We start from the raw sequence: 15920 nt of genomic DNA, 5'->3' as shown, positions 1-15920 counted from the left end.
GACTCAACAACATGCTACTAAACAACCAATGGCTCCCTGAAGAAATCAAAGAGGAAATTAAAAAATACCTAGAAGCAAATGACAACAAAGATACGACACTCCAAAACCTATGGGATGCAGCAAAAGCTGTTCTAAGAGGAGAGTTTAGAGCAGTACAAGCCACCTCAGGAAACAAGAAAAAGCCCAAATAAACAAGCTAACTTTACATCTAAAGCAGCTTGAGAGAGAGAACAGACAAGACCTAAAGTTAGTAGAAGGAAAGAAATCATAAAGATCAGAGCAGAAATCAATGAAATAGAAACAAAGACCATAGAAAAGATCAATGAAACGAAAAGGTGGTTCTTTGAAAAGATCAACAAAATTGATAAACCCCTAGCCAGACTTATCAAGCAAAAAAGAGAGAGGACTCAAATCAATACAATTAGAAATGAAAAAGGAGAAGTAACAGCGGACATTCCAGAAATACAAAGGATCATAAGAGACTACTATATGCAACTATATGCCAATAAAATGGAAAACCTAGAAGAAATGGACAAATTTTTAAAGTACAATCTTCCAAGACTAAACCAAGACGAAATAGAAAAGATGAATGGACCCATCACAAGAACTGAAATGGAAACTGGGATTAAAATGCTTCCAACAAACAAAAGTCCAGGACCAGATAGCTTCACAGGCAAATTCTATCAAACATTTAGAGAAGAGCTAACACCTCTCCTTCTCAAATTATTCCAAAAAATTGCAGAGGAAGGGATACTCCCAAACTCATTTTATGAGGCCACCATCACCCTGATACCAAAACCAGACAAAGATACCACAAAAAAAGAAAACTACAGGCGAATTTCACTGATGAACATAGATACAAAAATCCTCAACAAAATACTAGCAAACTGCATCCAACAATACATAAAAAGGATTGTACATCATGATCAAGTGGGATTTATCCCAGGGATGCAGGTGTTCTTTAATATCCACAAATCCACCAGTGTGATACACCACATTAACAACCTGAAGAATAAAAACCATATGATCCTCTCAATAGATGCAGAAAAAGCCTTTGACAAAATCCAACACTTATTTCTGATTAAAAACCCTTCCAAAAATGGGTATAGAGGGAACCTATCTCGACACAATAAAGGCCATATATGACAAACCCACAGCGAACATCATACTCAATGATGAAAAGCTGAAGGAATTCCCACTGAGATCAGGAACAAGACAAGGATGTCTGCTCTTGCCACTACTATTTAACATAGTTTTGGAAGTCCTAGCCATGGCAATCAGAGAAGTAAAAGAGATAAGAGGAATCCAAATTGGAAAGGAAGAAGTAAAACTATCACTATTTGCAGATGACATGATCCTATACCTAGAGAATCCTAAAGACTCTACCAGAAAACTGTTAGAGCTCATCCATGAATTTGGTGAAGTCACAGGATACAAAATTAATACACAGAAATTGACTGCATTTCTATATACTAATAATGAAAGATCAGAAAGAGAAATTAGGGTAGCAATCCCATTTACCATCACATCCAAAAGAATAAAATGACCTACCCAAAGAGAAAAAAGACCTGTGCTCTGAAAACTATAAGACACTGATGAAAGAAATCAAAGATGACACAAATAGATGGAAAGATATACCATGCTCGTGCATTGGAAGAGTTAATATGATCAAAATGACTATACTACCCAAGGCAATCTACAGATTCAATGCAATCCCTATCCAATTACCAAGGACATTTTTCACAGAACTTGAACAAAATATTTTCAAGTTTGTTTGGAAGCACAAAAGACCCAGAATAGCCAAAGACATCCTGAAAAAGAAAAATGGAGCTGGAGGAATCAGGCTCCCGGACTTCAGACTATACTACAAAACAGCAATCATCAAAACTGCATGGTACTGGCACAAAGACAGAAATATAGATCAGTGGAACAGGATAGAAAGCCCAGAATTAAACCCACACACCTACAGCCAAGTCATCTATGACCAAGGAGGCAAGAATAGGCAATGGAGAAAGGACAGCTTGTTCAATAAGTGGTGCTGGGCAAACTGGACAGCCACATGGAAAACAATGAAATTAGAACACTCCCTAACACCATACACAAAAATAAACTCAAAATGGATGAAAGACCTAGGTATAAGACCAGACACTATCAAACTCCTAGAGGAAAACACAGGCCAAACCCTCTCTGACATAAACAACAGCAACATCTTCTCAGATCCACCTCTTAGAGTATTGACAATAAAAACAAAAATAAACAAATGGGACCTAATCAAACTTCAAAGTTTCTGCACAGCAAAGAAAACCCTAAACAAAATGAAAAGACAATCCACAGAATGGGAGAACATCTTTGCAAGTGAATCAGCTGACAAGGGATTCATCTCCAAAATTTATGAACATCTTCTACAGCTCCATACCAAAAAAAACGAAAACTCCATCAAAAAAATGGGCAGAAGATCTAAACAGACAGTTCACCAAAGAAGACATACAGATGGGCAAAAAACACATGAAAAGATGTTCAACATCACTCATTATTAGGGAAATGCAAATCAAAACCACCATGAGATACCACCTTAAACCAGCCAGAATGGCCATCATCAAAAAGTCTGCAAACAGTAAGTGCTGGAGAGGGTGTGGAGAAAAAGGAACCCTAGTACACTGTTGGTGGGATTGTAAATTGGTGCAACCACTGTGGAAAGCAGTATGGAGATTCCTCAGGAAACTAAACATAGAACTACCATTTGACCCAGCAATCCCACTCCTGGGCATCTATCCAGAGAAAACCACGACTCGCAAAGACACATGTACTCCGATGTTCATTGCAGCACTATTTTCACTAGCCAAGACATGCAAACAACCTAAATGTCCATCAACAGAGGAGTGGATCCAGAAGATGTGGTACATATACACAATGGAATATTACTCAGCCATTAAAAGGAATGAAATACCGGCATTTTTAGCAACATGGATGGACCTAGAAATTGTCATGCTAAGTGAAGTCAGTCAGACAATGAGACACCAACAAATGCTTTCACTGATATGTGAAATCTGAAAAAAGGGCACAATGAACTTCTTTCAGAACAGATACTGACTCACAGACTTTGAAAAACTAATGGTTTCCAAAGGTTAGGGGGTGGGAGGATGTGCTTGGGTTGTGGGGTGGAATTCCTATAAAATTGGATTGTGATGATCATTGTACAACTATAAATGTAATAAATTCATTGAGTAATAAAAAAGGGGGGAAAATGATAGCTAATTTGACATCTTTGTCAGATAATTCTAACATCTCTGCCACTTTGGTCTTGGGATCCATTGATTGTTTTTTCTCATTATTTGGGTTCTTCCCTCATTCTTGGTATGATGAATGATTTTGTACTGAAACTGAATATTTTGGGTGCTGTATTATAAGAATCTGGATCTTCGTTATACCTCCTGTTTTAGCTTATTTGAACACTGGTCCTGTAGAGGAATTGAATACTAGCTGAGTTCTGCCAGTGGAGTAGAAGTGCTACCACTTGGCCTCATTTGACCCCCCATGAGAGATCCTTGTTACTTGTAGGTAGGGAAAGGTGTTTTGACTCAGCACGAGGGCCTCTATGATAACTCCCTGGATGGGACAGAGAGAAGTGTCCTGTAACTTCCCCTCTATGGCCTCCAACAACACTGCTAGGAGGGAAGGTTGACCTTGTTACCACAGGCGGGTAGGAAAAGTCCTATCAACCTGGCCTTTTCTTCCATACCCCTGTAAAGACACATTATTGCTGCTTGGTGATGGTGAAAATCCAGTCCCCCATGTGCTTTCCATGACACCATGTGGTGGAGATAAGAATCCTGAATGCTTCACCCTCCTCCTTCTTGGATATAATGATGGTAGTAAGTATCATTACAATGGGGTAATTCATTATAGCTCTATGAGGATGGAAGTCTAGGATCCCCATTTGACCTTTGATAGCATGTGTGAAAATGAGACTACGGGTTTTCTGTGATGATGTCTGGAGTAGAACAGTTATTGTCTAAAAGTTTTTTACTTTGTAGGCTGCCCCTTTCTGGGCCCTTTGGCTAGAAAGAGCAGGCTTTCGTGTGTGTGTGTGTGTGTGTGTGTGTGTGTGTGTGTGTGTGTTTTAATTGCAGTAAAAAAAAAAAAAACCCACACAACATAAAATTTCCTATCATAACCATTTTTATGTGTCCCACTCAGATTCAGTAGTGTTGGGAAACAGATATCCAGAACTTTTCATCTTGCAAAATTGAAACTTGGTACCCATCAAACAACTCCCTATGTCGCTCCCCCCAAGCCCATGGTAGCCACTATTCTAATTTCTGTTTCTATGTATTTGAATACTTTTGATATCTCATATACATGCAAGAATACAGTATTCGTCTTTTTGTGACTGGCTTATATCATTTAGCATAATGTCCTCAAGATTTATCCATGTTGTAACATATGACAGAATCTTGCAATGACACCAAGCTTTTGAAAAGATTAAGAAATTTGACACATTTTTAGCTAGATTAAGAAAAAAAACCAGAGGCCTCAAATAAATAAAATCAGAAATGAAAGCGAGAACATCACAACCAATGCCAAACATAAAAAAGAATATAAGAGGACACCACAAAAAGTTGCACGCCAACAAATTGGGTACCATAGAAGAAATGGAATGATTCCTAGAAGTCATAATTTACCAAGACTGAACCATGATGAACTAGAGATTCTACACAGACCAATAATAGTAAGGAGACTAAATCAGTAATCAAAAACCTCTCAAACAAGAAAAGCTCAGGACCAGATGGCATTGTTGGAGAATTCTACCAAACAATTAAAGAAGAATTACCACTAATCCTTTTGAAACTCTTTCAAAAAATCGACAGGAGGGAACACTTCCAAGCTCAATCCACAAGGCCAGTGTTAGTGTGATACCAACGCCAAAGAAAGAAACTACAAGAGAAGAAAATTACAGACAAATATCCCTGACGACCCTCAACAAAATATTAGCAACCAGAATTCAACAGTATATTCAGAGGATTATACACCTTGACCAGGGAAATTTTATTCCTGGAATACCAGAATGATTTAACATATGAAAATCAATTAGTATAATATATATTATCAGGATGAAGGACAAAAATCACATGATCAAAAATCACATGCAAAAAAAAAGCACTGACAAGATTCAGCAACCTTTCCTTGGCTACAGCCTTCAGCCAGCTTCCATCTAAACCTGTCTTAAATTATTTTTGTCTGGCTTCACTGTCATGAATATGCCTCTTTGCCCTGAAATACTTTGTGTTACATCGGAAATAATTGTTCTTTGAATAAGTATAGAAACTGAGTCCACCAGGACTTAGAATTTTTGTGAAAAGATTTTTGACTACTGATGTCTTGGGTCCTCCTTGTGCTTGGGACATTTTATCTAAGAGGAAGGGGTCACACAGCCCCAAGCCCTCTGTAACACCCAATGCTCAGGTGGGCAGAGAGACTCAGATAGCCTTTGCAGAAATGCCATGGGTGACTCTCGGCTCCTGAGCCCTTTAAGGCCTTAAAAAAAGAATTGCTGGATAGTTAGAGTTGTTAGTGGCCACCTGTCTACACCTAAATACAAAGGGCTCAACCCAGAATATTGAGATAATTTTCTCCCAACTGTGCTCTCTTGCCTCACTGCTGGTGTTCTAATTTTTTTTATTTTTATTTTTTTAGCTGCTCTGTGGGATATGGAGTTCCCAGGCCAGGGATCAGATCCAAGCCATAGTTGCAACTTATGTCACAGCTGCGGCAATGTCAGATCCTTAACCCACTGTACCAGGGGATGGAAATTGTGTCCTAGTGCTCCCAAGATGCTGCCCATCTCACTGTGTCACAGCAGGAACTCCACCATGGGTCTTCCAAACCAGAGTCTCTCTTTTCCAATCACGTCCTTACTCTCCTCCCTAACAATATTTGAACCTAGAACAAATTAGGTTGAACCATGTGTAATTACCATGTTATTAATATTAATAGCTTATCTGAATATTAATAGATTCACCATCTTTTATATTTTTCTTCTTAGGGCTGCATCTGCAGCATATGAAATTCCTGAGCTAGAAGGCAAGTCAGAACTACCACTGCAGGCCTATGCCACAGTCATGGCAACACCAGGTATGAGCTGCACCTGCTACCTATCCCCCAGCTTATGGGAAAGCTGGATCCTTAACCCACTGAGGCCAGGGATCAAACCCACATCCTCACAGAGACAGCGTTGGGTTCTTAACCTACTAAGCCACAATAGGAACTCTCATTCACCATCTTATTGACGTATGTTATTCAGTCTCTTTAAAAATCCTATGAGAACATCAGTATTATTGTTATTATTATGTCTATTCAATTCTTACTCCAGGGAGTTCCCATAGTAGCGCAGTGGAAATGAAACCGACTAGGAACCATGAGGTTGTGGGTTCGATCCCTGGCCTCGCTCAGTGGGTTAAGGATCCGGTGTTGCCGTGAGCTGTGGTGTAGGTCACAGACATGGCTTGGATCTGGTGGCGTTGTGGCTGTGGTATAGGCTGGCAGAAACAGCTCCAATTAGACCCCTAGCCTGGGAACCTCCATATGCTGCGGGTGCAGCCCTAAAAGGACAAGAGACAAAAAAAAAAATCTTACTTCAGTTTATCCACATATTAAACTCTTGTGCACTTCATTCCTTCTTGCATCTCACACCCTCCAACTGCTAGGAATGCCTTCATTGTGCATATGTTACACATCCTTTGGTGCCACCACATGAGATTAGTTAAATTTAAAGTAAAGAACATTAAACAAAAGTAAAATTCAGTCCCTCAGTCAGAGTAGCCACATATCACGTGCTCAAAAGCCACCTGTGGCTGGTAATTACTTTTCTGTCCTCATAGACATTTCTACTGGGCAGTGCTGCTTTGAAATTTCCTTAATGAGACTCAATGGGACAGATTTGCTCATTTTTTTGTTTATCCAAAATATCTCTACTTTGCCCTCCTTTTTCAAAATCTTCTGAGTATAGAATTCTAGGTTGAATACATGCATTTGCATAGAAGAGAAAGGCTGGTGCTTCTAAAATCATGCAGCTTAAAAATGTGATCCTGGTGTATAGCCCCAGGATGTGGGAGGCCAACAGGGGACCCTCACATGTCCCTGCTCCTTTAACTGAGCTTCTCCTGAGGTGAAGGACCACATCTGGTACTTCTATTACTTCTCTATACTCATAGGTATAATGGCCCAAATGTGCCCAGCATGGAGATAAAATGGCTATTAACTAGTTACTTTCAGTGGAGGCAATTTCTTCCATGGGGCCTAAAATATTTTGAATCGACAGCTTATTTGGAAAAAATTGCCAAATAATGATTTTAATTTCCATTTCATCTTACTTAATATATATGAGATCCTCAAAGTATCAATTGACTCAACCGAAGCAGTAAATTAGAATAGCACGTACTGTGGGCTAAGGGCTGTGCTAAGCCCTTCACATGGATTGGCTGAGTTAGCTTTTTGTTAGAAAAATGTATGAGCATAGTTAGACTTAAACGGAGACTATTACTTTGAATTCATTACCTTCTAGGATTCTTTCCAACCTTGTCTATATAAAGTGGCTTCATAATCCCCCTTTCCAGCAGAATGCATGAGAGAGAATCTCTCGTACCCTGCTGTTTCTATTTGCATTCCCAATCCTTTACTAAATGGAAAGAGGACTCCTTGAGGGTAGCTAATGTCACATCTTCAAACAGAGAAAAGCAAGATGTTAGGGAACATCAAGTTCCTAACAGAAAGAAAGAATTGTTAAAAAAAAAAAAAAGTCTGGAATAATTCTGGAAGAACAAGGGAGTCAGATGACACCATTTGACTCAATTTGATCAGCCAAGAGAGAATACCAATTATCATAGTAATTATAGATCTTTGAAACAAGTTGAGACTGTGAAGATCCATTAAGTGAAAGCTTAATGTAATGGAGATAAAGTACAGTTGTTATTCGAAATTATTTTAGAAATAATTCTAATTAGAATTAGATTACTTATAAATGAATTTTCTGCTTAATTTAGTTTGTCTCTGTATTCTTATAGGCTTATGTGTAAACGGGGAAAAAGACTGAATAAATGGAATTATGGTGAGTTTTTTAAAAGAGTAACTTCTGTCCCCAAAACACAAAAATCACATAAAATATCCAAATAGATATCCAGTCAAATAGCATGGCAAAATAATGAATTCATAGTCTATTCACGGAACATGGAAGATGAAGCCTGTTCATGTCCCGGCCAAGATTTCTTGGCTGGCGGCTGAAAGCTTGGCCCCTGGCTGGTCTGAGAGGTTGTACTTTTATTCTAGGTGGAGCAAACTGTTAAATTCCCTAGAAGTATGAAGATAAGTATGGCAAAGTAGAAACATTGAAAACAACACAAATAAACATAAATCACACTATCGATGGTTTTGTAATAAGTTGGGCATAAATTTTACAAAAAGTTTTGTAACCAACTTCCTAATATGAGTGTTCTTTTTTCTGTTTTTAAGACTGTTTCAAAAAATTCAGGAGAAACTGACATATTAAGCATTCTAGCTAATAAATTTTAAGGTAATTTGATGATGATTTTAGTTAGCCTGAGTGTATTTATAAAGCTAACTTTTTAAAAGTAAATTTATGTATAAAGCTAACATTTCCAAGCTAATTTGTATATTGTGGAAGTATGTAGATGTTCAAAAAAATTCCATTTGATAGATTCATACATGCTTAAAATATTGAGCATTAAAGAAAACAACAGTATTTCTATATACACATTAACATTCTAGGAAACATTCAAAATACAAATCTGGCACCAGTACGTATAATGGCGTGTGTGTGTGTGTGTGTGTGTGTGTGTGTATGTGTGTGTGTGTGTGTGCATGTGTCTATGTGTGTGAGTGTGTGTGTGTGTGTGTGTGTGTGTGTGTTTTCCTAGGCAGGAGAATTTGAATTCCGCATTTTTTGAACATATAAATCATATCTTCAAAGATTGAAACAAAAGCGAAATGTAGCCATAGATTATATTTCTTACTGCAGAAAATGGGAACAAGTCAACTGTTGGACATGTCTGGACTTGCATTCCACTGTGTCTGTCAGTAATTATCATTGTGACACTTATCTAAACCACCAAGGCCGCTGTGCTGTGCTGCAGGTGTCTGATCTGTAAAGAAGGGGATAATTACATGTATCTTATCTCACTGGTTTAAGAATTAAAGTCAAAGATTAGTGAGGCAGGAGTTCCCCTTGTGGCGCAGCAGAAAAGAATCCTACTAGTAACCAGGAGGTTACAGGTTCAACCCCTGGCCTTGCTCTGTGGGTTAAGGATCCAGCCTTGCTGTGAGCTGTGGTGTAGGTCGCAGAGGCGGCCACGTTACTGTGGCTGTGGGAAAGATGGCAAATGTGGCTCTGATTCAACCCCTAGCCTGGGAAACTCCATTTGCCTGGATGTGGCCCTAAAATATATATTCGTGAAGCAAAGTACTATTTTAAGAAATTCCTTACATGTTAGGTAGATTATAAAATTTCATCTTTTTCAAGTATTTTTTATTGAGGAATAGTGGATTCACATTGTTGTATTAGTTTCAGGTGTATAGCAAAGTGATTCAGTTATTCATATTTTTTTCAGATTATTTTCCCTTATAGGTTATTATAAAATATTGAGTATATCTCCCTGTGCCGTACAGCAGAGCCTTGTTGTGATCTGTTATATATATCGTACCGTGTTTATGTTAATCCCAAACTCCTAATTTTGTTTTTCAAATCTAAGGGCGAGTTTAGGAGCATTTGTATTTACACGGTAAATGATAAACTCTGAATCCAGCCTCTCATCCTTTTACCACCAATAATGACACAATAAAGTGAATATGTATCATTTTTCAGTCGTAATCAAAGAAAAGCAAATGTATTGCATTCCTGATAATTCTGTGGCAGGTTTCATAGGAAGCAGCACTTTTAGTTTATTTTCCCAGCAATATGATTTATGTATGATAAATCCTGCCACACATCTTGGTAACACATGCCTATCTTCCTAAAACACCACCCAAACTTCTACTCACACCACATATTAGTAGCTGATATTCTGATGAAACGTTCAGCAGTAACTTTAGCAGGAGCTGCACCCATGAGGACTTGTGTAGAAAAACAAGGCTCAAGCAATCTGACTTATCTATTAAATTTAACTAATAAACAGTGGAGAAGCAACTCAGACTCACTTAGAAGGCCTATATAGGGAAACGACTGGATGGCGGGATATTTAGTGCTCCTGCCAATAGACAATCTCCGTGATTCTGAGATTAAGAATTTTTTTTAAAAATAAAAATGTGATTTTTCCTCTCCAAACTTAAACCTGCTAAACCAGTGGCTCTGAATACTTCATTCTCTCAAAAAGTAGTGATAGTCATAAACAGGCTTGGGTAGCCCAAAGATCTATCGATAATAACATTTCTTATTCAGCTGAAGTAGTAAGTTGTTTCCAAGGTGCACAAAATCTGCGAATGTCCCTCAACCTGGAAATGTGTCCCTAGGCTCTGGTGGGGCTGTGGGTACATGTATACCAATCCCCTTCCCTCTCCACTTTATGTGCAGCCTATTTCATGTCTATCACTTCCTTTGTCATTCTTTCTTCCACATTGCCACTCCTCAGGATCCAGACTTGGAAAAAGGAAATGAGACCGCCAGGAATCATTGAAGGCACTCCTTCAACATTTGAGGGAGGAGTTGCCAATGTGGCTCAGTGGAAACGAAGCTGACTAGGATCCATGAGGACACAGGTTCGATCCCTGACCTCGCTCAGTGGGTTAAGGATCTGGCGTTGCTGTGGCTGTGGTATAGGCCGGCAACTACATTCACGATTCAGCCCCTAGCCTGGGAACCTCCATGTGCCGCAGGAGTGGCCCTAGAAAAGGCAAAAAGACAAAAAAAAAAATTAAGGGACTCCTTAAACATTTTACTTATTTATTCATGTCTTTTTTTAAAAGGTCACATCTGGAAGTTCCCAGGACAGGGGTCAAATAGGAGCTGTAGCCATCAGCCTAAGTAAGCCACAGCCACAGCAAAGCCAGATCTAAAACCCATGTGCAGCCTGCACCACAGCTCAAGGCAATGCCAGATCCTTAACCCACTGAGCAAGGCCAGGGATGGAACCTGCATCCTCATGGATACCAGTCAGGTTCATTACTGTTGAGCCACCCCGTTTTTATTTTTTTTGTCTTTTTTAGGACCCCACCCACAGCATATGGAAGTTCCCAGAAAAGGGGTTGAATCAGAGCTGTAGCTACCAGCCTACACCACAGCTCACAGCAACACCGGTTCCTTAACCCACTAAGCGGGGCACCGGGGGTAAAATCCTTGTCCTCATGGATACTAGTCTTCCTTACTGCTGAGCCACAGGAGGAACTCTGTCCTTAAACATTTTTAATATGTGATTTGCAAAACAGTAGATTAAGCAACCCAATAAACATGCTTTTACCTATGTGCATTTCATCCCCTTTGTTTAAAGAACAGTTTGATAATCCAGTTGCATAGTCTGATCTAATTTCTACTAGATGAAAAACTGCTACAATCATATTTGTCTCCTTTCAAGGCAAGGACCCTGAACTTCATATTTTAAAAATCTATTGAACCCAATTATCTATCAAATGTTCTATAGGAAAGAAAGTGGAAAAAAAAATGGAGAAGTAGTGGTTATTTAGGCAAACAGAAATTATGTGCCCCAAGATGGTTTTCCACCTTATCAAATGATACTGAGGAGGTAGCTGGGGGAAGGGTTCACTTAATGCGGTCGACAGAAATCCCTAACAGCTCGTCCCAATAATGTGTGTTAATTATATGCTATTTCTTTTCTTTTCGAAAATAAAACTTGAGGAATTATTATCTTTGAACTTTTATTTGGTAAAAGGATGCTATTTGCAACAGGAATATGTATTTAATTAGTGCTCTAGAAACCCAACTCTCTAGGGAAAATCATGTTTATCCACTTTTAAGTAGATAGGAAACATTCAGCAAATAACTAACTGATAAACGACTGTTCTCTGGCAAAGCTTTAAGTGTCTGTATTTATAGGTATTTTAACTTAGAGTAATCAGTAAATATCAACAGCTTTGTGCTTCACTTGTAGGAAATTTAAATCCCATCATAAATAATATTAACCGTTCATAGTATTTCCTATACATACAGTAGAGACAAAGTAATTACACACCAATCCAGAATGTATACATTTGCACATTTTTTAATATTTTACGGGAAAACCAATATTATTGCATAATTCAAATTTCATTCAACTTCTCTTAAAAATATTTTCCTAATTTCATTCCAAAGAGTTATTTTATTAACAAACCAGCAGGAAAAGTTTACAAATCAGTCAGGGAAAGTGGATGGTGCATCACTGAGACTTGGTAAAAATATTCTTCATTTTACCTTTAGAAAAGAGAGCAGTGGCTATCACTACCTATAAATCTGTAAAATCTTAGCTACCAAAGTGATGCATTCTTTTGGGACATAAGATGATCACTTATTAAAGGTGCAGTGATTCAATGATGTTTACACTCAGTTGTGCATTTAGTGGAGCCCATAACTTTTGCGTTGAATCTTTCCCCAAACTGCACAGACCTTTGGGAAAAACTACATGTATCATTTATCTGAGTAGGTCCTTCATATATTGCTATATTGAGATCCTAAACTTTTTCTCATCCTCACTCATTTGAAGAAACAACAGTATAGATACATTATGATAGCAGATGGCTTTAAAGTGGCCTCTATGATCTCAGCCTGCTGGCTCAAGTCCTTCTATAATCCCTCCCCTTGGATATAGGTGGGACCTGTGATTGTTTCTAACCAAAAGATTAGAGCAAATAATGACAGGATGTCATGCCCATGATCACATACATTATGTAAGATTCCCTCTTGCCAGCAGCCTTGCTCTAGAATTTCTCTCTCCTCTGGTAGCCTTGAGAAGCAAGCTTCCATAAATCCTCCAGCACTAAGGAATGGAAGGCTATCAATAATCATGGGAGCAAGGAGGCCAAACACTCCCCAGCTGAGTTTCCAGATGAGAACACGGCCCTGGCAGACACCAGATAGCAATCTTGCAGAAGTCTCAGTGAACCCATGCCCAGTTCCAGTCCCACAGAAACTGTGAGATAGAAAATGTGCATTGTATTAAGTCCCTTAATTCCTGGTCATTTGGAACACCTTCTAGAAAATGAATACAAAACCATATGAAAAAAAATTTTCAAAAAGTAATATAGAGGGTATCTTTTCCCATTCTTTGAAAAAAAAAAAAACATAGCAAAGTAGGTATACACTCAAAGGTAAGAGGCAGATTAAATGCATATAATGCCAAGTGGTCTCACTGTGGTGGAAGCAAGTACCTGGCAGACACATGGAGGGTGGGATGTGGAGAGGGCAGCATATGTTTATTAGAATTGGCTTTTCAGAGCAAGTGGTGACTTTGTGCAATCACCTAACGATCACTGCCACAAAAGTTCTTGAATCAATTCCATGATTAATATGATTTTTTTTTGTTCTCTTAATATTCAAATATACCCTACTTAAAATGGACTAGTTAATCTTGGGTGCTCTCTATGAGAAACTGATCTCAAGATCCTAAAATTGTGACTGGAATGACAGATTTAGTTCAGATCACATAACCTGTAGCTTCCCTTAGCATAAGCATCCCTCTGCTGATAGTCCAAACAGTACCTAGGCAAGAGGGTACCTCAGAGAAGTTTCGCCTAGATGAGCTCAACATTTAGAAATGAAAATGGAGCGATTTCGTTCAAAATGGGACGTCTTCCCTAATAAATGAACAGTCACAGGAAATCAAAGGTTTGTTGTTTTAACAGTCAGATAAAAAAACCCACAGAACTACAAAGAAAAGCAACCTAATCCCCCATATATACAGGAAATAAATTTAGGATTATATTTCATTCAGATATGGATGGAGGATACATTTTAAATGTTAAATTCGGAGTTTATACATGGGCAGTTAGAAAAGAGACATTTTTGTGAGATCAGTCATACCATTTACAAAGAGTATAATGACAAATTACAAAGACAAATATGCAAATTATTCCAGACTGAAATCCTTTTCACATTTTTTCACCTATGAATTTTCTTTTCTGTGACTGAACTTCATACTAGAATTTCATAGCTGACATTCCACGCTCATTTTCTCACTAAAAAATATCAAAACTGATTTAAAAGAGACAAATAGTAAAAAACAATCAGGCAAAAAATTGGGTTTTTTTTTTAGGTTTCTAATGCATGTTTGGCCACTGAGTGCTGGTTCACGGGAATATGGAAATGTAGCTGAAGGTCATCTGAGAAGCACGTCCTGGTTTATAAATGCCAGTGGTGGATTGATAAAGGAAGCATAACGGAGGTTCCCATGTAACATAAAACATTGGCATCCAACTTTGACTTTTATAAACTTTCACGTTGAATTTTTAAGAGAGTAGGGCCATAGCTCAGATCCTTGTTCTCACTTAAATCCCAAAGTAATTATGCAAAATACATTTCAATTTCAGAAGATCAGGTCAGAACAGTCAGAAACTGCCAGACTGTGATTAATGAGCACACCTAAGTCACTGTTACATAAATAGATCAAGAAGGAGCACTGAGCAGAGCCTCCAGCAACCATGCTGAGCAAGCTCACAGGGCTGCACACCAACCGTCTCTCCCAGGAGGTGGAGAAGGGAATTTCATCCACTGGGAGCCGCTGGCTTAGCAAGAAAGTCACATCATCATCATAGTAATAAGTAAGCCACCACTGCTGATCAGAAGAAATATTCTTTCTGGCTTTCATTCACTGTACTTTGCATGTTGAGCTCACTTTTCAGAGCAGTCTCAGCGTTGTCTCCAGTTTGGGGAATATTTGACTCATTTTTTTGGTACAGCCATCTCTGTTGATAAACACGTATAGCAATAGCAGTAATGCAGAGCAAGATAAATATCACAACTGCTATCACACCTAGAGAGAAAGGGAAGTCCAAAGTCAGATTATCAACTGCAAATGTCAGCCTAACAAGAATTTACTCGAGCATTATTTATCATCAGAAAATTTGGAACCAAGTGGTATTATAACCTTAAATTTACTTTTAAATCCAGAAAACTTGAGACACAGTAGTTTTATTCTTTAATCCTAAGGACATATCGTGACTGAATCTTAATTAATGCCTTCACACTTAAATGCAGAAACACAAATGGGGCCTCTTAGGTCATGTCCACACTTCATGCTAATGAGCATGCAGGGTTTTATTATTTTAAAAGTATAAAGTGTATAGCCCCATCGCAGAATAATTAAATGCTTACGTGTGAGCATTTTAACGAAAAGTTTATTACATTTTAATACAGGTCTATCATTGCACTACAGTATCTATATACTGTGGTTATTTATAGTGATATGTGATACGTAGTATCTGTATCTGTGGTTGTATTTGTATGAGACCAAGTCTTAAGCGATTGCTGCCTCTGTGGGGTCCACACCCCTTGTGTGAACCTCTTATGACCTGCTTTAACCTGGGCTGGATAGGATCAGATTCTCTTGGTAGGAGGCCCAGGTATCAGCATTATTTTAAAAGCTCCTCAGCTTGTTTTAATGCACCTTGGGGGTTGAAACTGTCAGGCTAAGCCATAGAAATGCTTACTCAAGCTATATCACGTTAGCAAAGAATGAATATCTAACCCATTCTGAAACAAATAGGCAAAGAGAAGCAGTCCCTAGTGAGTATAGTTTTAAGACGATTGACATAGGTAATATATCCAATTAACAAATGTTAGCAAACACATGTTACTGCTGAGCTATGTAAATCAAAATTTGTATTGTTGAAATGCGACGTTCTTCATTATGCTCTGGGACAGACATAAGCAAGTGTAATGGAGCCCGGCAAACTCAAAGCATGGTTGAGCATAACTGGTCACAGAGATT

At 38.4% G+C, this 15920-nt stretch overlaps 1 protein-coding gene across 3 annotated transcripts in view; it reads right to left on the bottom strand.

Moving 5' to 3' along the window:
- Positions 1 to 13283: 13283 nt before the first annotated feature.
- The window catches only part of LOC125116656 (contactin-associated protein-like 3), a 200478-nt gene continuing 197841 nt past the window's right edge, over positions 13284 to 15920 (bottom strand). For all 3 annotated transcript variants that reach the window (XM_047762089.1, XM_047762091.1, XM_047762090.1), the window contains one exon: positions 13284 to 14963. In XM_047762089.1, the coding sequence (XP_047618045.1) occupies positions 14770 to 14963 (194 nt within the window). In that variant the 3' untranslated portion in view covers positions 13284 to 14769. The remainder of the gene's footprint in view (positions 14964 to 15920) is intronic.

This window comes from Phacochoerus africanus, chromosome 15 (assembly GCF_016906955.1).
Source record: "Phacochoerus africanus isolate WHEZ1 chromosome 15, ROS_Pafr_v1, whole genome shotgun sequence".
In the NCBI taxonomy this organism is placed as follows: domain Eukaryota; kingdom Metazoa; phylum Chordata; class Mammalia; order Artiodactyla; family Suidae; genus Phacochoerus; species Phacochoerus africanus.
The sequence above is the reverse complement of the archived record's forward strand: the minus strand, read 5'-3'. Positions and strand labels throughout refer to the sequence as shown.